This window comes from Lagopus leucura, unplaced genomic scaffold (assembly GCF_019238085.1).
Source record: "Lagopus leucura isolate 7727_CA_CO unplaced genomic scaffold, USGS_WTPT01 Super-Scaffold_702, whole genome shotgun sequence".
Taxonomy (NCBI): domain Eukaryota; kingdom Metazoa; phylum Chordata; class Aves; order Galliformes; family Phasianidae; genus Lagopus; species Lagopus leucura.
This window is the reverse complement of record NW_024962254.1, coordinates 7,290,547-7,313,883: the sequence shown is the minus strand read 5'-3', so window position 1 is coordinate 7,313,883 and position 23,337 is coordinate 7,290,547. Positions and strand designations below refer to the sequence as shown.

General features: G+C 41.5%; 1 protein-coding gene across 1 annotated transcript in view; it reads right to left on the bottom strand.

Moving 5' to 3' along the window:
- Positions 1-23,337, bottom strand: part of FAT3 (FAT atypical cadherin 3) — a 361,473-nt gene that overhangs the window by 325,602 nt on the left and 12,534 nt on the right. Inside the window, exon 2 of the mRNA XM_042862629.1 lies at positions 10,239-13,550. Within this exon, the coding sequence (XP_042718563.1) occupies positions 10,239-13,533 (3,295 nt within the window). The 5' untranslated portion in view covers positions 13,534-13,550. The remainder of the gene's footprint in view (positions 1-10,238; positions 13,551-23,337) is intronic.

Sequence of the window (23,337 nt, the reverse complement as noted above, 5' to 3'; positions counted from 1 at the left end):
CTTGCAGAGCATCTCAGGAAGAAACAAAAAAATCCGCTCCTTTTAACACCATCTCCAGGATCCTGTGTACCATCTGACGGCTGGTCTTCTATGGCAAGACACAGTGGGAGTCCGTTGTGGTGAAGTGCTGCCCTGTAACAGAGATGCTGAACACCCAAGTTCCTGCTGCTGTGTTGCATTTCTACACTGCCATTCCCAACCCCCTCAAAGAATCAAACTATTAACTTATCTGCGCCTCTCACAACCTATCACTAAAATGGGAAACTACATAAACATTGCACATCAAAGAGCTTCCTTCATTAAAATGTGAAAAATAATTTGTGTACTTTAGATGAAAGGTATTTGGGGACTGTGAAGTATCCCAGCAAATTTAATTAAACCCCATAGTTATTCTCTCATAAAAAATAAAGCTTTTGGGAAAAAAAGTTATTAAAAATTTAACTGATTTGTAGTGAGGGTTCGGTTTGTTCTTTTTTGCAAAATCTCACCTTATAAACTGAAGCAATGGTGAGAAGCAAAACTATTTTTAACAATCTGTGTGCAGAGTCACATTTTCAGAGCACTAATGATCAGCACAGCTTTCAAACGAAAGAAGAGGAAAAATGCCCAATAAAAAGGCACATAAGTCATTTTGGACTGCAGTGATCTGCAAATCAGAAACAAATCTGCTATGCATATTTTGATAAAGCTGAAAAAAAACCTAGAACACTTCGATTGTGAAAAAAGGACCAATCTAGCCCTCACATTGTGGAAACAGATGGCTGTTTAAAACCACGTACATTCAGGTTACTTTCAGGCCAAGGTAAACACTTCTTAATAATTAGTCTTCTCATAAATTAGAGCAGGAAAGCTTAATTTTGTTCCTTACAGTCGCTAGGATGATTATCCATCAGTGTTAATGGCTACACATGCAGACACCCACATTTTGCCTTGGATAGAATTTACATTTCTGGCTCTAACCGAAAAATCTCATTAATTCACCACAATTTCTCACCAGCCACCCCTCGGGCTGCATCTGGCATCACTGCCATGTGATGCTGGTGCTGCAGGCTCCCTCCCAAGCCCTGTGCACAGCTCCTTTTGCCTCTGTTTGGCTTGAGCTGGGGCTCTTCCAGTGTCCACAAACCTGTGCTTCTCAATAAGGTCATTTTCTGTATGGAAAGCTCAGATTGATTACCAGAATCTGTTATTTTCACTGGAATAAGCAGCCACCCAGCTCAATCTCTAGACACAGATATCTGTATCTCTTCAGCCCAGAGATCAATATAGAATCATGGAACGATTTGGGTTTGAAGGGACCCTTAAGATCATGTACATCCAACCCCTCTGCTGTAGGCAGGGACACCTCCCACTGGACCAGGTTACCAATATGTCTCAAGTCTGTCATTTCAGAGAACGTGTCAATCGCACCTGCAACATGAGAACATTTTGCTCAACTACAAGAAAATGCCACCAAAGTAACAGAAAAGCATCATCTACCAAAAGAAATCTCAGGGGTTGCATTGACAGAGCATGCAGCTACCTACCCCACACCCTGCCCTGTATGCAGCAGAACATAGGCAGCATGGATCCTGCAGAGGTGACCTCAAAACAACCACGGAAAAAGTAAAGGATGTGACAGTCTGCTCAGTGCATGTAAATGGACTAAGCATTTTTTCATATGAGGTGTGCAGAAAATGATCAGGTCAGTGTCAATGGACAACTCAAGTTTGAGAAACTCATTAGTCTAAATGCCTAATGAAAACCAACTGCAATGAAAGCTCCCCACCCACATGCATACAGTTTGGCTTTCTCTCAGTTATTTCTTACTGGCAACACTTCAGTGCTAATAAGATACCATAAGTGTATAAAATGTAATAAAGATGTTTACATTAAACAGCAGACTACAAATCAAAAGGATCTGCTCTGTGAGCTGTAGAAGCTCAACTCTGCTCATTCATTTTCAGGTAGGCCTGTATGTACAGAGAGCTATCCAACAGAGGAAGGACTGTTTAAAAAAGTTTACCTTATTGACAAAGACCCAGCAAGTTCCAAGACTTGAATGCTGAAATTAGCCAAACTAAATCTTGAAATGTGATATAATTTTTAATCAGTGAGAGCAGTGAAAAAGTGGAAGAGCTCTCCAAGCCAGTGCCCAATTCCCCACTACGTGCAGTCCTTGGAGAAAGAACAATTCTGTACAAAGCATAATTTAAGCCAATTTCCAGGGTAAATTCTTGACACAGTGTATGTACTGAAGCAGGGGAAGAAATGTACAGACTTCAATCCAGTGTTGCCACCTCTCTGTGCCACCAAACAAGTCCCAAAAATTCCTGACCAGCTCCATCCAATCTCATTGCTTTCTAAAAAGCCTCACAGCCTGCTGCACGGGTCAGATGGGAAGTGAGTCCTCAGTATTATTGGTCATCAGGGAATCCTCTTTGTTGGACACATTTCAGAAAAGGATTAGGCAGTGCTGTGAAGTGGTTCCATGTAATCTCAGACACTGCTTTAACATACATTTTCCTCTTCCTCACTACATCCCAGGAGGACTGGACTGCTTGCTTTGCTCTCAACACAAACAAACATGCACTTTTGCATCAACAACATCACTTCTCACAGCTATGGACTTCCACTGGTGCCTTGAAAGATTTAAAATATATTTTCCTTCCCCAAAGCTTTCCTTTTTCTCTCAGTTGCCACAAATCACTCACATGTGAAGGTAGATCAGGGTCAGAAGTGATGCCAGGATAAAGCTGGTGCTCAGATGCTCAGACCAAATGGTAGACACAGGAAGGAAATTTTGTGTCTAAGAGGAGAGTGGGTGGCTTGGTCCCATGGCTTTATGCAGGAGCACCTGGGTGTAACTGAAGGGATTGTGATGCACAGGATAATGTGGGGTCACTTTGGAGCAAAATAAGCTAAGGGAAAGAATAACAGAAAACAACGGTACAAAATATTCTTTAAGCAAATCTCAAGGAGGATGAAGGTAAAGGAGGAAATAAAAACTGTATTTCTTTATTAATAAATAAATTGGTCTAAAGAGTTACCATGCCTGCAGTAGGGGGGTTGCAACTCGGTGATCCTAAAGGTCCCTTCCAATCTAAACCATTCTATGATTCTAATTTATTCAGAGACTGAGAAGTGTCCTATTATCAGGAGCATCCTTAATAATAAAGGAGTTTCTCCAAACACTTTCCAAAGAAGGAAAACCATGCAAATAACAGTTAGCTATGAAAGCTGTACATGGGGTAGAAAGCCAAGAGGACTGAACAGCTTGAATGGAACAAGTCTGCATGGCTGGTCTCACTTAGGAAACTTTCAAAATATGTCAAAATGATATAAAGGACTTTTTAAAGTAAATATTTTTGTAAGCTGAGGCATTATTTTAGGGTTTGTATTGTTAAATAAAAACTTAAACACATTCACTCCAGTGAAACCAAGACTGGTTTTACCAATTTATAGCTACAAGTGACAGGGAAATTATAAATACACAAAGCAAGAATTTATTTAAAAAAAAAAGAAAAAAAAAACCACTTTCTTCTCCACCACAACTAATTTTAAAGAAAAGGAGAAGTGCTAACAATTACTTTCCTAAAGTTGGATATCATAAATGATGGGAAGATTGCCCTATTAAAAATTGCCAGAGATAGCTCACAGAGTAACGATAACACATTACAGCAGACTCCAAAATAGCTGCTGCTAGGAATGCTTTACTCATGCCTGACACAGACAGAGGCCGACAGATCAACTTTTGGCTAGAGTTGCAACCCAGCATTCTCCTTCCCATAGAGAACCATGAAGGAGAGCTGGCTCAGCACCAACCAGCGCCTGCCCTAGGGGACAGCTGCAACGAATCTTGCGAGCATCCTCACCCTGCCTTCCCGAGCCAGCACACAGCAGCACCCACTGGCTTTTCTCTTAGCCTAAAGTTACTCTTAAAACTGCTTTCAGAAGCCTCTGCTAATTAAGTGGCTCAGAAACGCTTGCTCTCAGCAGTTAATTTTGCCTACACTCACCAGGAAAATGAGCAACGTCTGTAACACTGATACCCCAAAACTCCACAGTGAGTTCAAGTCTATGAGTGAGTCTTCACAGATTTAGTCACCGCTCTTACACGCTTTGCTAAACAAGTTGGGGAAAAAGGAAGTTCATATCACAAACCATTTTCATTTTTACTTGATTCCGTTGCAAGGAAACACTGGTAATGGTCCACATAAATATTTATCAGACCACTCGGATTGTAATAAGTGGAAGTATCCTTTAACTTGCACACACAATAACTGAAAACTGTTTTAGAAGACAGCAACAATATGCAAGGAGACTGAAGAAATACATTTATCCCCTTCTGCCAGACAGATGTAACAGAGCCGGCAGGTCTGTTTTATTGTAAACTATATAGTCTAGTGTTTCTTGTTTCCATTATTACTCGTTTGAAGCCATGATCAGGGTTTTCCAACACCAAGTGGCGTCTTTTTGGACTCCAGCAACAGTTTGTCAGGAATTTCAATCGCTCCTGAGGCACCTTAAGAGGACTCAAAATACATCAGACTGCTACACTTGGCAACGTAAACCCATGGAATTTATAATAATTTGAAATCCACTTTATTTAACATCATCTTTAAGATTTCTATGCTGTGAAAGGCAGACTTGGCTTACTCATTTGGATTTGTCAGGGCTGAAAACACCTAAGGATAGCAAGTTATCGGGGTCATCCTCCAGTTTGCCTTCTTATTAATGGGGGCTGTGCAAGGGTGGAAATGACTGTCACCTAATGCCAAAATTTCAGGTCCCAATAAAAATTAGGTGACTCAAGCTGCTGAATAATCCTAGAAAATAGCACTATGAAGTTTCAAAAGTGTTGTTTAAATCCATGGTTATGGCCTTGGCTTTGCAATACAATCAAATATCCCAGAAGTATTTCTTTAACACCACTATTTTTTTCACTACATGTTAAATTTCAATACAATTTGAGATGTTACAGTGCTTTTCTGAGAGGCAGCAGTTTTCCTGCCCAAGCAGTGGGGTTAGTCATTACCTGCATCCTGGGCTGCTGTCATGCCAAGTCTGCCAAGACTCCAGAAGGCTCAGCAGCAGAAGATGCTGTGTGCCTCATCTCTCTGCTGCTCTGGAACTCAGCTCATTCCCTTTCTATTGCTAGTACAACCACAAGTAAAGCAGGGGTAAATATAGAAACTCTTCTAATGCCAGGCTGTTACATCAACTGTGCAAAGAGTAGAAACACATGACAGACTAAGAAGTGGAGCTGGAGTACAAAATGATGTTTAGCTGCACCACAAATCATGAAAAAATGACAAGAGGGATGTCAGCATTTAGACTAGATATGATCTCATCTAACTCAACTTCTTGAAAAGTCAGGCAATCTCGGTAGTTGTCAAAGTCCCTGCTAAGCTAGGACAGAAATACTGTTGGCTTCCACCAAGGCAATGGCATCAAATGCTCATCATTTTTGCTGGAGTCCCCACCAGCTCCCGAGACAGCAAAAACGTTTCACTTTGCTGTGGCATTAGCACTGCAAATGTGTTTGTATGAGAGTAGACAAAATCCAGCAATTAAGATGGCAGTAGAGGATTTCTGACAGAGACCACTTCTGAAAGACAAATTGTATCCATCAGAGTTATCATTAGGATGACATCTCAGAGCATGCTGCCATCCCAAAAAAACCCTTAACACATCTTTCAACAGATAATTTAAAATGAATCTAAGAATTTATTTATTTATTTAATTTCTTTTTACAACAAGCAGAGTAAAGCACTAGCACAGGTTGTCCAGAGAGGTGGTAAATACCCATCCCTGGAGTCACTCAAGGTCAGGCTGGATGGGGTTCCAGGCACCAGACTGAGCCGTAGGTGTCCCTGTTCCTTGCAGGGGGGTTGGACCAGATGACCTTTAAAGGTCTCTTCTAACTTCAAAAATTCTTTAATTATATGATCTTTGGTCATTTCATGTTACAGCACTCTGGAAATATGAGGATTTTTACACAACTCTTTTCTAAGGAACCGAAATTACGAGGCCGGTGGGTAGTATGGAGAAATACACCCAGTGAGGAGTGGTATCAGGGATGAAGAAAAGCCTTGAGGTCCTCCATAGCCATGAGATACATATGGAAAAAGTTGCACTGAGGGACATGGTTTGGTAGGAAATATCGGTGATAGGTGGATGGTTGGACTGGATGGTCATGGAGGTCTTTTCCAACCTTTGTGATTCTATGATTTTATGATATTCACCCAAGTTTAACAGTAAGAACAGGGAACGAGGTTTTGTTCCCTTTCTATAGACTGAAAAAGAGAGTGCGATGCTCCTGTCCAGAGAATTTTTACAGCATGACTCAACCAATTTATTCATATTTTTACTTTGGCATGTAATAAATTATATTTCTGAGTCAACTGTTTTTCTCTATTGCCCATAAGGAAAGCCTAGCTCTGTCTGCAGATGATCACATGTCATTATGTACATTACATTTCAAGTCCAAGAGAAAAGAGATGTAAAAAGAAATGATCCTGAAAGGAACACAGAAGAAAAAAGAGAATCCAAAAGTGGCGAGATCACATTGCACACCTCTCTATGTAGGTATTTTCAATGGCAAGCTTGTGGCATTTATCTAAGAGGCAATGAATAGGCTGAAGAAGACAGAAAAGCAATGAGTTTGAACTGTATACCTAGGCTGGCAACAAACTGAATGCCTGCTGAGGCAGGGAGCAATAAAGAGTTTTCTCCAAAAAAAAAAAAGCCCTTCTTTTTTTCCCTTTTTTTTTGCCGTGACTCGTGAGCTGTTGTGTAAATCCAGGAATCATCATCACCCACTGCTGGCTAAGGTACTAGTGGGAAACTGGGGCTGGAGTTGGAGGAGGTCAGGAATTGCTGCCTACTACAGATGGAGAGTTTCTGTTGATATAGAGATTTGTAATGGCTCCACCCCCTGGTAAGGGAAATTAGAATAAATCTAGAGAAACAATGTGGGAAGCTACTCGTGAGGTTGCGAGACCAAATACATGCAAAATTTTGCTTATGAACTGAAGTATTTAACAGCAAATGCTGTAATGCCACAGCAACAATCCTCAAATCTGGTTCTCCACAACACAAGATGAAGAACCATAGTGAGTGAATCCCAGCATCACAGTGGCTCATATCCTACAAAACAGCAACAATATCAGAATTTGCACATGTACCCTTTGCAGAATGACCCATGTTGGCCTACAGACTGTTGGACTGGATGATCCTGGAAGTCTTTTCCAGTCTTGGTGATTCTGTGGTTCTATGGTTCTGTGCAGGCTAATCCCAAGCCTGCTCACCATGAACCACAGGCTCAGACCTGAAAGTAGAACTACCAATAAAAGTACCTGCCCCAGCAGCCAGATAAAACTCAGTTAAATGCATAGTAGTTAAATGCACCCATATGTACTGTATCCATCTAGAGAGGACCAAGAAGAAATCCATCCTGCCAAAAAGCACATGGCAGCATGGCTTGGTGAGGATCCACCATGCAGTAAAACTCATTCATCTTCAGGCCCTCCACAGCTTCTCTGGGTTTCAGCACACCCCAAGGAATACAGGCACACTGACACCACTATGCTGGAATATTGCAGAAGAATAAAAATGCATTCGAGCAGAATTCTGCTGAAAGCATGGACTTGCTTGGAGTCCAGCCTGCTCACATTTCAGGATGAATTTGGCCCAGTTTATATTCAAATGATTATAATGGATGCTGCAGTCTTCTTTTCATTAAGGCACTAGCCAAAAATATTGATTTGTTGTACTTCATGCTCCTGCTTACCTCCACGAATTTCAAGAGGCGGTGCATAAGCCAATAGAGTCGGTCAGTTTTAAAGTGACAAATTAACTGCACTGAAAGTAAATAAACAGCTGTCTCTTTGCAAATTAATTCAATATGTGACTTGAGCTCTTTTCTACATCTAGGAAGCAGATTCATCACTCAGCAGCATTTAAGTTGCCACCAGTTTAAGAGCAGAGTGTTAATGTTTTGTCCTGTTTGACGCAGCGGGTCGAATTCTGCACTCAAGTTACAAAAGCATGACTTAAAGTAGCTCCTGAATCCCTAAAATTTGTTCCCATGCACCCAAGCTGCAGTCATGCATACAAGTGCTCTTTGAGTTGCTTTCAAGATGGCTTAAGGTACACTGAACAATTGGGGAGAAACAGATACAAAAAGGATCCAAAAGAGAACTGTGAACTACTGCGGTATGGAATACCTTCTGGAATGGCTGTGGAATGGCTGAGATGGCGTAGCTGATGGGGTTGGCTCTTTTTCATGAAAATACTCATGAAAGACAAGGATTTGCAACATATAAAGATCTTTTTTGTTGACTTTTTTTTTTTTTTTTTTTTTTTTTGCATTTTTGTTGTTTGTTTTTTGCTTTTTATTTTCACAAACCAGATTTGTACCTGAAGGGAGGTTATGGTGAGGTGGGGTTCGGCCTCTTCTCCCAGGTAACTAGTGATAGGATTATAGTGAATTGCCTCAAGTTGTGCCATGGGGGATTCAGGTTGTATGGTAGGAAAAATTTCTTTTCAGAAACAGTGGTCAGGCACTACAACAGGCTGCCCAGGGAGGTGATGGAATCACTGACACTGGATGTTCAAGAAACGTTTAGATGTTGTACAGAGGGACATGGTTTAGTGGGAAATATTGGTGACAGATGGAGGTTGCACTGGATGACCTTAGAGGTCTTTTCCAACCTATGATTCTATGATTTCAATTCTAGGAATAAACTAACCCTTTTTCTGTCATCTCAACATGTAATTCATGTCTTAGTGAACAGGGACCCCAACTCGGTTCTGGGTACCGCCTTGCTAATAAATTAACTCAGGTTAATTTATTAATGAACAATACACGCTAACTCATCTTCCTGGAAGCCTATTTTCTAACAATCCCTTTCAGTTCCACAAATGTTGAATCCTGGGATTTTCAGAACAAAGCTAGAGCATTCAGACCAATATCCTATTGCTGAACTTCATGCTAACTCAATAATGTAGGCCAACATTTTCAGATGGAGGGGCTTAAAACTGAAATTCATGTTCAACTGCCTAAATAACGTCTCCCACACATGTTCAACTTCTATTAACACCTTCACATATGTGAGTTCTTAAAATCTCTGGTAATTAGACAAGGTGTCCTCTTGACTTCTGACATTCAACTTTAATGTTTCTTTGACTATCATCTGTGCACAGTCGCAACTCAGAGGCTACAGCACAAATAGAATAAAAATATTTTTCACTGCTTATGTTCAGACAAGATCCATTTGCATTTGTAATGTCGTCTGTTTTTCATAACGTTCAGTTTAGAAAGTTGTCATTTGATTAAACAGTTTGAATTTGTCAAAACATACATGTTAATCTTACGCTTTAATACCACGTTCACAAGTAAAAGCTTCAGCAAAATAAGACATACAAAGTCTGCTTAAACCACAGCAAGCCCACAGACTCAACATATTTAATTTTGGAACTGTTGACTAAAATTTTCTAATATTGCTTCTTCTAGTATCACAGCTGCACCGTTGCTCTCAACAGCTATCGAACACTTAAACAGCCAGCTTGTTAGCTCTGTTTTATCAGATGGTCTTCTATACTTCGTGTTTCCTACATTTTTCTACAGGATATAGTAGCAGTGAAGTTTAATATCTTAAAAATAGTCACTCTGTCAATGCTACTGTCACCAAGGAAAAGCTACCACAGGCTGAGCATATCTTACCCTGTATTTCTGCCTTTACACAAGCATGCCTACACTGACGAGGACCATGTGCTACAGTACAGTACATGATGCAGAATGGCATCTCATTCCAGTCTGCTGAGTCCCATAAAAAATTGCTCTCACCAACAACAAGCCAATGAAGCCAGTCTTATTTCTCACCTCTTCCTTCCTTCCATTGGATTTAAAACTACAGTCATGGTCATGAGTGTTGTGACTCTGCTGAGATGACCTGAGCACCTTAGAACGATCAACAGGTAATAAATACCGTGTTACAAAAAAGACCTTACAGAACTATCACTGCTTTTTAAATGGAGTCATTACACAGCTACTGAAAAGCAATGTCCATTATTTCACACCCACAGAATGATGAATGTAAGCAGATAATTAAATCATGTATTGCTGTACCCGGAATATTCTTATTTATAACTTTATCTTTCCTGTTAAGAAGACATGAATTTCTTGTTGTGAGTAGAAAATAATTATGCAAAAATCTCTATAAAAGGAAAATGATATTAGAAACAAAACTCACCAGTCTCTTCATCTATGCTGAATCTCCCCAGTCCACTGCCATCCCTGATAGAATACTGGATCTCTCCATCCCTTCCAGAGTCCTCATCTCGAGCAACAACTTGCAAAACACTCGTACCAATACGGGAGTTTTCCTTTACAGATCCAATGACAGCAAAGTCAGGAAAATAGGGAGCGTAGAGATTTTCATTAACATCCACCACTTCCACTTCCACAAAAGAAACAGAAGAGAGAGAAACTGGGCGTCCCTTGTCCTTGGCGCGCACAGTCAGGTTGTAGAACTGCTGCTTTTCATAATCCAGCTCTTTGCTCAAACGGATAGCACCACTGGCTTTGTCTATCTCAAAACGCCCATTGTAATCATTCACCAGTGAGTATCGGACCTGACCCCCCAAGCCGAGATCTGGATCGTGGGTTTCCAACCAAGCTATGACAGTGCCAACTGGCAAGTCCTCAAGCACCTTCACATTGTAACTGGATGGGATGAAGGCTGGAGAACAATCATTGACATCATCCAAAAACACCTTCAGAGGCACAACAGAAAACTGCTGATGGCCGCTCTCTGCTTTATCCCTAGCCTCAATTTTTAGGGTGTAATTTGCTTTTGTTTCCCGATCTAGTTGATCAGCCACATACACCACTCCCGTAGAACTGTTGATGGCAAACTGCTGGGTGTCTGTCAGAACTGAGTAAGTCACTTCCCCGTTGGACCCAAGGTCTTTGTCTCTGGCTTCTACTTGTATAATTTCTGTACTAATACCTGTACTTTCTAAAATGTTAACTGAGTAACTGTCTTGTAAAAAAATAGGCTTGTTATCATTTGCATCCCCTACAGTGACAGTCAACAGTCTCCACGCAGATTTCTGTGGGTTACCTAAATCATAAATTGTAATATTAAGGATATAGAGATCTGTTTTTTCACGGTCCAACGGCATAAGAACTTTTAGTACCCCTGTCTCTATGTCAATGTTGAAACGACTATCTGCATTACCATCAGAAATTGTATAAACTACCCTTCCATTAAAGCCTGAGTCTGCATCATAGGCTTTTATCCTCAGGATGGTGGCACCAACTGGCAGATCCTCCGAAACCATCACATCAGTTGGGAAGGTTTTGTCAAAATGTGGTGCCTGCCTGTTCACCGAATAATAATCGAGAAAACCGTCTTCTAAATTCAACTTCACGTTTGCTTTTGCCTTTTTGAGCAATTTTTCTGCTAGCCTTTGTGCAACTCTTGTCTCTCTACAGCTAAATGTCTTTGACGATACTTTCCCATGAACTACTGAAATATTAACAAACATAGCATCAGCAAAGTTCTCTCCATCAGTGGCTGTTATCTTAAGGCCAAAGTTGCTGTTCTTTATGCCAGAATTAATAAGAGACTTTTTAAGTTGCAGGACACCAGAATCAGGATTTAAATAAAAAATGCCAAGCTCATTTCCAGAGATTATTTTGTACTTTACAAGCTCTAACTCATCTATGTCTATAGCAGAAACAGCAGTAATGTGACCGCCGACAGGAAAGTCAGATGAAATCACTCCCTGGCATGCCACTTTTTCAAAGAGGGGTTTGTTATCATTGACGTTACCTATGTATATGGTAACATTCACTTCGCTTTCATGCCGGTAGGGAGAACCCCAGTCGGAAGCCCTCACTATGAACCTGTAGCTTTCCGGTGAGGACTCAAAATCCAGTTCTTCAGATGTGCTGATGACACCTGTAAACTGATTTATTATAAATGGCAGTGAGTTCAGACTAGCAATGCTGTATGTTATGTATCCATTTTCTCCCCTGTCTTTATCGACTGCTGAAACTGCCAAAACGCTAAACCCCACGGGGACACTTTCGTTGACGAATGAGCTGTATGAAGGCTGCTGGAATTCCGGTGTGTGATCATTGGCATCTTCTAGCCTGATAGTAACCTGTGCTTTTAAATCGTCACCTTTGTTGGTACACACTTCTAACTCATAGAGGTCCTTCTCAATGATTTTTAAAGAACAAGCAGTAGTAATGAGGCCTGTGATGGGATTGATCTTAAAATTCTCAGCACCCTCACCAGGAGATATTCTGTATTCCACACCCAGGGGCTCAGGCATCAGCTTAACGACTGCAACCACCACACCTGGAGGTGAAAATTCACTGATTGAAACATCATATGCTTCCTTTTCAAACTTCAAGGGGATAGTTTCTTTCTTGGGACTAGCAATGTGGACCAGTTTGACTGCAGAAAATTTCTGAGGAGACCCTTTGTCTTTTGCTTGGAGAGTCAGATTGTAACCATAAGGGAAGCTGTCCCAGTCAATAGGCTTTCTCTCTTTGATTTTGTACTCATTCATCCATTTGCCTTCTTTAATCAGAAAGAACTGCTCTAGTGGATCTCCAGCCACAATTGAAACAGATTCAATTTCTCCATTGGCTCCTTCATCTAGATCATCGATGTTAACGACTGCATAGGTAGGCTCCTTGTCTGATGGGAAGGGAATATGCGTTACTACACTTATTGTTGGAGCGTGTTCATTTATACGTTCAATGTGAACATAAAGCTTAGCTGTACTGCTTACACCATTATTTCCATAAAGCTTCATCCCACGGTCCACAGCCAAAATCTCAAGATCGTACCTGTTTTTTTCATCATAGTTTAACCGGCCACTTAAGGAGATAACGCCACTTGTAGGATGTACTGAGAAGAGATCAACTTTGCTTTTGAAATAATAATAAAATTCGCCATTGGACCCAATATCCGCATCTGTTGCAGTCACCTGAGCAATGCTAGTCCTTAGTGGAGTGCTTTCTGCTATTGTGACAGAGTAGGTGGTTGGTGAAAACAAAGGTCTTAAGTCATTCATATCCAAAACCTGGATGTTCACTTTTGTCCACGCTTCCAAGTCCTCTCCTCTGACAGACCCTTTCACTATCAATAAATAGTTGTCCTGGATTTCTCTGTTTAATATAGCAGAATTTCCACCTTTAGTCCTTATTCTCAGGAAGCAAAAGTCAGCAATGACAACTTCCTCTGCTTTAAAAAAGCCCTCATCATCACCGGACACTATCCTGTACTTGATATCCCAAGAAAGGTCGGACAAGGTAATGCCCATTCTCATTTGACTGTTGACGTAGGTCCTGGCTGCCGAATTCTCGTTCACAGTTGCATTGTAAGTGGAATGTGTGAAGTGAAAGCCAAGCGGGGCGGCTCCATGTGCTACCTGGAAGAGTGTGGCCAGGAGCTCGGCAAGCAGAAGGGCAAGGCAAGGCGGAGGGGGCCGAGTGCCTGACCAGCGGCCCATGTTTATCTCCATCACATCATCCTTTCACACTGTAACAGAGAGAGAAAAGGAAGGTGAGTGACCGAGAGGTAAAAACTGTACTGAAAAAAGAACTAGTTACCACAGATCTAACAAAACAGAAAGGGAGAACACTATATGCACACAAAAGCAACAATTTTTCATTATATTTTTTGTCTGTGTGTATGCATTTATATGCATGCATACATACATACAAATATATATGTGTATATGCATACACTTTTTTAAGATAAAAAATCTCCATGGAATCCAACCATATCTGTATGTATATGTAGACAATACAAAAACCACAGTGGAAAAAGAATAAAATCAGACACACATTTGAATAAGTTCATATAAGATGATGAATCACATTCTGAAATTATTGTTTATATTTACCAATAGTTTCAATTAAATCTAAACTTGATTGCTTTTACAGCACACTGGAAGACTTCTTTTTAGTCCCAAACTTTGGAAAGAACAGGATTCTCATTGTCTATGTAGCACCGTGATAGTCAAGGCTATCAGGTTTTATATAGGAAGCTAAAGATCACATAATGAAATCTGAGAAATCAAGAAAAAGTAGTACATAAAAATAAGAGCCAACCACTACTGACACCTACAAAACTAATCAAAATCAAAATTAAGGAAGAACTATGGCTATTTAAATGTAATTGCATACACATATACACATGCATACCCAGATACTGAGAACAGGCAAAACACAGTGAAGAAAATATAACTGCTCAACAAAGTTTCCAGGTAAATACTTGGGTCAATAACCATCACAGCCAGATAGCACATCAGAGTCCACTCTTGTCCACACATTAAGTCCACTCTTGCTTATGAACTACAAGGTATTTGTAATTACCATCACTACTATCTATCCAGTACATGTGGTAATGTGCAGTAAAAGAAGAAAGTGCAGAACAGTTTTCAATTGGTGAATGCTGAATGCATTCCATAAACGCTCCATTAGTTATTTATTTCAGCCTCATCCCAAGCTAGGAAAAATGTTCTCCCATCTACTGCCTGTCCTGCTGCAAGCAGGCTGCCCAAGGAGGCTGTGGATGCCCCATGCCTGGAGGCATTCAAGGACAGGCTGGCTGTGGCTCTGGGCAGCCTGGTCTGGTGGTTGGCGACCCTGCACATAGCGGGGGAGTTGGAACTAGGGGATCATTGTGGGTCTTTTCAACCCAGGCAATTCTATGAGTCTCTAACTTCCAGGCTATACAGAGATAGGGGAAGCAGAGACTGGCGGAGATTGCTGGAGGGTGCTGCAGAAGATCTGAGTGAGGTTTCCACTGATGGCTTTCCACTGAAAGAAAGGGAAAGGGGCCTGAGGAAATCTGTCAGATGCTTTAAGTGAGGCAGTGTGAAGAATAAGCTCCCTTGTTACAACCTACCTTCACTTGTGAAAATCACAGAAATCAATTGCAAAAGGCAATTATTAAAAGACCCACTGCACACATGCATGGTTCTCACTGCTATTTAAAAGCTGCTTGAAAATGCAGTTTTCTCCAAGCTAGAATACAGAGTGGAAAAGGATACGAAAAGTTGTCAATAATGACGGGAGTTCATTTAAATTTCCAACATGATTTCAGCATCCCTTAGGAGATTAATAAATTGCAGGCAAGTTTTGGAATAAGAATTCATGTTAGTTATCACTTCCAATACAACTGAATGACTTTTGCATTTTTAAGTACTAATGACAATCAATTTATTGCACCGATGTTAAAACGTTCACACAAAACACTTAACTTCCTGATCCCACAGTCTATATCCCATTTCTTAGCATATTAATCAGTTTGATAGCTTTCCCAAATGTTAGTCAAGGCACACATCTTTCAACACACTTATTTGCACATGCAGCTCCCCCTGACCTTGTTTCCTTCTTATTTTCTATTTTAATAACCACAAGTAAAGAACTCTTCATCAAGGAAATAAACATCAAAGATTCTATCACCTCCTGGACTTGCACTCCCAGCTAACAAGGCAAAACCCTACAGAAGCACAAGTGGCGCTTCCCTGTCTGAATACACGCAAATGACGTAAATGACTGCAACTCAGCAGTTTCCCAGAAACAGGTCAGTTTGGGGTACAAAGAGGTATAGTATTCCATTTGTGTCTCATTTAGTGGTTAAGTTCTTCTGTCCACACCACAGCTCAGCCCAAGTTGGCTTCTTCTCTTCTCTCATAGCCATCAACATCAGGTTTCCAGATCCTTTGTAATCAGAAATCATCTCTCCTGAAAAATACCACAAGCAAAAGCAAACTGCCACAAATAACTCTATCTTCAGATACAGACTCTGCAGTGGCAGACAGGCACCAGAACAGACATTTACAAAGCTGTGCATTATGAGAAAGCTGTGCTTATTCCAGGCAATACAATGGGGCAACGTTATGCTCATTGCATTTATCTATTTCTTTTTAGAGAAAGCCAGGGCCAAAACCTAATCTCAAATGCACAACTGTAAATCCACTTATGTCAGCAGTCTATAAGGTTTTAGTGGTTCAGTATAACCAAGATCCGGAAGCAGTAAGTTCCGTGTAGAAACAACACACGATACACACAGACCTATGTTTATGTGTATGTACACAGAGCGCGCGTGCTTGTGAATGTGTTTCAGTTCTGTACACATGTATGCAGAAACGGTTTGTATATTTTTAGGTATAATTTCAGGGTTGGCACTGGAAGAATTGGACTTTCCCATCAGGCAGCATTTTTAGAGTCTGATTTCCCTTCAGATGCAGTATGCAGTGTTGTAACAAGCTCCTCACTGAAGTTATTCATCTATCCATACATTTACATGGTCATCATTATTGTATTATTTGAAAGTCCCAACAGACAAGCTATTAAACTTTCACTTGGGCTACCCAAGAATGTTTTATTCATTTACTGAATTCCTTTCTTCTGGGGTATTTGTTTTTAAGAGCTCATAACACATACATACTTAACGCACAGGAAATGTAATGTGATAGGTTATAGAAACAAAGTACAAAGCAACCCACCGTAAATTAAGAGGCATTTCTTTAAAGGCACCTCTTGTCAAAAAAATGTTATGGTTTTGAGTGAAGAGAAAGACTGTGATTACTTGTGCTTGATTTTGAAACGTTTGGGCAGGAGCTACTAAAAAAAAAAAAGACTCCCAACAGTGCAGAAAGAAACAGCTTTTTTTTTTTACAAGAACAGAGACTAAAACACAAAACTTTCTAAATACCCAAGGAGGCAACAAGATGACATACAGTACGAGTCCAGCAACCTTCTGCTCCAGGTCACGTTCAATTCTCTGGTCTTGAAGTGGAAAGAAAGGAATGGGGACATAGAAGCTGTGGTTTCATTTTTAATCTTGTTAAAAACAAGATTAAAATCTAACAGAGTGACAGAGAACTATGACTTCAAGTTTAGTTCTCCACTCAGCTGCTTGTCCTTCGCCTCTTGAACAAAGAATAACTATATAACTCAGACCTTGCAGGGTAGCTCCAAGATCTGTGGGTGGATGGTGCTCCTTAGAGGAACTATGAGAGGTATGAGACTCAATCCTTCTTTTTCATCTTGGCTCTGGCAATCTGCAGCCTACCAGACTGGGAAGAACAACTTCAGTCCCAAGAACTGCCAAGACTCCCACACACCAGAACTGTGGGTCTAATCTAATGTGCAGATGCAAAACAAGTGCTGTATGATCCTCCTTTTGGTTCCCTCTCCCAAGACTAATTCCTCCAATCCCGAAGATCTCCATACTGAAAAATACATTTAAGAGAAAACAATATATGCACTCTTGGGTAAACTATGACAATACTGAACAAGTGCCAAAAAGACGTTTAGAAAACATGAGGAATACAACAGGTAAACTTCTTCAGCAGACAGAAGGAATAAGCTTTTAGCAATACACAGTTGGGAAAAGAAAAATATTTGCCTATCCCTTTACTTATCCCCCCTGTCCAAATATATCCTATAGGAGTATTTGCAGCTGACCATTAGATAAATTATAGAATCATAGAATGGTTTGTGTTGGAAAGGACCCTTAAGATCATGTAGCTCCAACCCCCCTGCTATAGGAAGGGGCACCTCCCTCTAGAACAGGTTGCTCAAAGCTCCATCCAGCCTGGCCTTGAATGCTTCCAGGGAGGGGGCATCCACAACCTCACTGGGCAACCTGTTCCAGGGTCTCACCACCCTCACAGTTTAAGAATTTCTTCCTAATATCTAATCTACATCTATCCTCTTCCAGTTTAAAACCATTTTCCCTCATCCTGTCACTATGCGCCCTTACAAGAAGTCCCTCCCCAGTCCTGTAGGCCCCCTTCAGCTACTGGAAGACTACTATAAGGTCCCCCTAGAGCCTTCTCTTCTTCAGGCTGAAGAGCCCCAGCTCTCTCAGCTTGTCCACACAGGAGAGGTGCTCCAGCCCTCTGATCATCTTCATGGCCCCCCTCTGGACCTGCTCCAACAGCTCCCCGTCCTTCCAGTGTTGGGGGCTCCAGAACTGGGTGCAGTACACCTGGTGGGGTCTCATGAGAGCAGAGTAAAGGGGTAGAATCATCTCCCTCTAATGTCAATGATTTATGGGCTGTTTCGGCCTGGTTCCATGACCAGCAGGGTGGAGGGATCCGCAGATCCATGCCTCTGGAAAAGGGAAACAGGGGACCCCAAAATAATTGAAAACAGCGGCAACGATCTGAGGTGAAACAAACTGATTTACTAAATATAATATCAGCAAAATATAATGACAGAGAGAGAGTGTATGTCTGAAAGGTGGACAGGCCTCACTGCAACGTCGAGGTGAGAAATGCAGTCCAGTTGAGCGATGGAAAAGCAGACGGCGAAGAGCAGACGGAGAAACGCAGGTGAAGAAGAGCAGGCGAAGAAGAGAGCATCAGGTGACCCTGCCAGGAGTTCTGTCTCCTCGCTGACCGCAAAACCCCCTGGGGAAATGTAGCTCTTCTTCTCCTCTGGACAGGCATCCAGAACTTTAGCATAGCTCTCAAACCCCCAGTGCATTACATGATGTTATGGTGTGCAATACTGATAACCAAAAATCATAAAACCATGACACTCAACCTGCTGGTCATGCATTTCTAGAAAGATACGGTTGGCCTTCTGAGCTGCACGCGCAAATGAACTTAGAGAATGTCGGCATCTAATACAATACAAATATTTGAAGAATTTCTACAGGTCCTTTTAAAGAGAAGAGAAAAGAAACCAATTTCACAGAATCACGGAATCTTAAGAGTTGGAAGGGGCCTTTAAAGATCAACTGGGCCAACTCCTCTGCAACGAACAGGGGCATCCAGAATTTGCCCTTGGTGAAGATATGCTGGTTTTCCTATATCACCTCCCTGTTGTTTTTTGTACTTCACCTCCCAACTTCACCACAAAGACTCACTGAAGCTCTTATCTAAAAGGCCTTCTGGACAGCAGTATGATGCAAGGAGAAAGAAAAACAGCTTTTTAACTCGAGAAGACAATTTTATGAGAATCAAGGTATTTATGAACCAAGAAGGAAAAGAAGAACATGAAAACAAGGTTTGGTCTTGACTGAAAGTTTTTATCATTATTTTTATTATTCCTGTAGAATTTGTGAAAGTCAGGATGTCTCATCAAACAGAACAGATGTGGTGAGTTCAAGGCGCAGAAAATACTACAACTGGGAAATACTAGCCCCTTCTCAGGAAGGGTGTCGTAATTCTCATTCAAACAATAGCGTTGTGGTTTCGTGATTTTTTGTCGTCAGTATTCCACATCAGAACATCATGTGGACCAGTGGCAGTTAATGAGTTCTGGTTCCGTTTACTGCCTTTTGTGGACTTTGAGCATTCTGTTGGGAGGGGAGGGGCGGCATCCCCGGAGGACCTGGCGGGCAGAGGCAGTGGGCGGAGCTGCGGACAGGGCCCGGAGCGCCCGCCTCAGTCGTCTCAGCTGGCCGCGGAGAAAGCGTGCGCTTTGCCTCGCACTATCGTGGTTTGACTCATTTTTTGATGCTCTTGTCTCTCCCGTTTTGTTTGATTTAGTTGGATTCATTAAATTACCCTTCCTCCTCAGATCGCTGCCATTGTGTTTTCTCTTTGTTAAAAGTATCGGCGAGCTCCCTGCCCTTCCCCCTCTCCCGGAGCGGCCGGGTCGCGGCGAACCATTCCTACCCGTTTGTTGTTTTTTTTTTTCTCTTCTTCCCGGGGCCTCCGACCCCTGTCACGGACTTCTATCTAAGAATAACTCCGTGACAAATAGCTATTTACATTCTATTAAATAAGCAGCTTTACGGAAAGAAGGTATATTTGAAAATATGAAGAACTTTTTTTAGAAAGCAGGAAAACATCACTTGCACATGACATCGAAATAGTAGGTTGCAAAATGATGCAACTGCAACAGGAACAGGAGGTTTTGTTGGAAGTGACCTCAGTCTTGCAATTCCTTCCTTTCACTCAAACAACATCAGCATCGGCAGTAGCCTTCTTTTAAAACTTACAGTATAGTCATGCAAGAAACTGCTTTGCATTTGTTACCTATTTAAGTCCTACATCAAGCTGCAACACTGATAGGAAAAACTGATTTTCACCAAGTCAACATCTTGCAGACAGGAGATGGGACCCATGTACATCACTGTCTTCTCCTGGGAAGAACCATAGTTCAGAACTACAGAAAACCCCTCAAAGCTCATAAAACCCCATATTTAAGGCATGTAAAAAACAGAGTGTGAAGAAAGGATGTCTGTCTGCCAACGTACTTTACACGCCGTCTAGAGATAGCCATGGATTTTATACTCTGTACTCAATATGCAGGCACTATTTTTGGCATTCTGTTAAATGAGAACACTGTGAAAAAAATAGCATTTAAATGACACTTTCTCTAGTCAGACACCTAAACTGTACCCAAATGTACTCCAGCATAATTTACCCAGCTAGGAAAGGCTTAGAATTTACTGACCAGGGAAAGAAATTAGAATCTACAATAAGAACTGAGAGTTAGTGCCATATGGAAATGAATTAGAAATGCACATTCAACTCTAGGCAAGAGGGAAAAACCACTCAACTGACACTGATAGTAGATTTATGCCAGAGAATATATTCACAGGGCTACCAGCTCTCTGATGAGTACAAATATATGATTTTCCATATAGATTATTGTATCACGATGTGTTTATTCCAAAAAGAGAAGATAAAGAGAAACCAACCATTCCTGCAGAGTAACCCTTTGCAACAGACAGAGCAAAGAATCCCAGTCTTCCTTAGAGCTGCAAATCCTCCTGCTGCCACCATATAATTCTGCACGGGAGAAAGGCCACTCAGCATCATGCAGCAAGTGTAATTCCAGGCTGTCCCTAGGAAGTGAAGATTTAGCCACTGAGCCTTATGTTATGAATAACTTTGGCTTGTTAGCATTTGCTGGGGATTTTTCCATGCAACACCAAATTTGCTCAGTATCAGTATCAATACTTCCACTTGCAAGCAGGAGCGAGTGTTGTCTGTCTCCTCGGGGAGCTGCTGCAAAGCATCTTTGAAACTCTCCCTCCCCCCCAAGGGATGAAACATGGCTTGGAGAAAGGGCAGTGGGGGAGAGGGGAGGAATAATTTGCCGCCATGTGAGATTTGTCAAAAGGGAATTCCAAGGAGCAATCTTACAAGGGATTTGAGCTTGTCCCTTGGTGGTCTGTCCCAGAGGAAACAAAGACCAATACCCAATTTTTATGTTTTATCTCCAATCCCCCCAGCTTTAGGGCAGTTTCAAAATCAGCAAGCTATCTTCATCTGGGCTGCATGCTTCTCCATGACACACACTCAGATATGCAACTTTTAGCTTGTTCAGCTTTTCTGAAAGGAGCAGTTGGCTCATGCACTCTCAGCATTTGTCCCTGCAAGCAGCGGGCTGAGACAGGTAGCAGAACCACACTGCACCATGCAGCACCTCCACTCAGTGCTAAAACTGAGGCTTCAGCGACATTCAGGCAAAGGGACTCAACTGGGCTCCTTATTATAAAGCAAATAAACCATAAATAATGCATCAGCTCCAATCCACCAAGAGCTGTGGCACAGCGCTGATGCAAAAGTGCCTCTTCCGAAGATGAAAAAACATCTCCCACCCTTCTCACATAAGGTTCATTCCCACCCAGGGGAGGTGGAACATGCCGTGAACATTGTTCCACGGCAGTTCTCTTTCAGATCCAGTTCTGCCCTGCTGCGCTCTGCAGCTGCTCTGCTCTCTGTTTGGGATCCTGCACATGCTCCTCATGACAGCTTGTATGGTCTTGTATACGCTATTTGGCTGCAGTTTATAGTAAGAAAGAAATCTGTGAGATTTCCAACTACTGTTTTCCAGGGCCATAATAGGTATGTAGGTATAAGGACTACAGTAGTTGTTACTCTCAAACGGAAAAAGTACCTATCTTCCTCAGCCTCTCTGCATTGTGGAGGCCAAGCAGCTCAAACGGTCCAAATCTTTATATAAGGGCAAGAGCCAGCTACTAGAAAAGGAGATGAATATACAAAAGTTCTTGCCAGTTGACAGCTGTGCATATAAAGAAACACAACATAAAACGGAGAGCACAGAAAAAGATAACAACATTGCAAGACAAAATAATGGCACTGCAGTGAGGGTTATACAAAAAGCTCTGTGAAATATGGAGGATGGAATTCGATGATCTTTAAGGGCCCCTTCCCTAAACTCAAATGATTCTAATCTATTCTCAGATCCAATATTGTGAACAATTTCTACTCAGAAAAAGCAGTCAGGCTCTGGAACAGGCTAAAGAAGGAGGTGGTGCCTTCACTGTTCTTGAACATGTTTGAAAAAGTTCAAAAGTCTTTCCCAAACTTAGTGATTCTATATCCCTAAGATAATATGAGGAGAAATGGTTTCAAAATAAAGGAGAGGAGATTTTGATTGAAATAAGGAACAAATTTTTTCACACTAAGGATAGTGAGCCACAGGCACAGAGAAGTGGCAGATGCCCCGTCCCTACAGACATTCCATTTAATAAGTATAGTATTGTAAGCAAGATAGCACACTGTAACACAATATAATCAGAATTGAAGCTAATAAATCAAATATAATGAGAGAGAGAGAATGTCCGAAAGGTGGATAGGCCTCACCACAACGCTGAGGTGAGATGCGCAGTCCACTTGAGCAACAGGCAGAAGGGAGCAGCGCCCACAACGAAGAGCAGGAGAAAAAGAGCACATCAGGTGACCTCACCAGGAGTTAAACCTCCTTTCCCTGACTGCAAGGTCCCCTAGGGAATGTACTTCTTCTTCTCTTCTGTGCAGGTACACAGGACTTGAGCATTAACAGTTAAACTCCCAGTGCCCCACAAGATGTTATGATATGGAATACCGAAAGCCAAAAATCACAAAACCATGACACCAATTTGAATGATCCACTGATTGTATCAGTTCAGAAAAAGAAGAATGGCAGGCAGGAAAGAGACGCATAATAGATAAACAAAACAAACAAACAAACAAAAAAAAAGGATAAAGTTATGGATTAAAGGAGAAAAATAAATTTCATACTTAAGCCTAGAGACAAAAAAAAACAAGTACAGAGTCTAGCACCTTGAAAAGAATAACTGCAAGTAACATACAGATTAGAAAATGACATACACAAATCGTGCAGATCTGTGCATAAGAAAGTCCTCACAGAGAGGACGACAGAGCACTGCAACTCCTGCCAAGGGAGGCTGTGGAGTCTCCTTGTCTGGAGACGCCCAAGACCTGCCTGGACGCCAACCTGTGCAACCTGGTCTACGGAGCCTGCTTTGGCAACAAGGTTGGACTCGACCGTCTCGAGAGGTCCCTTCCAGCCCCTACAATTCTGTGATTCTGCAT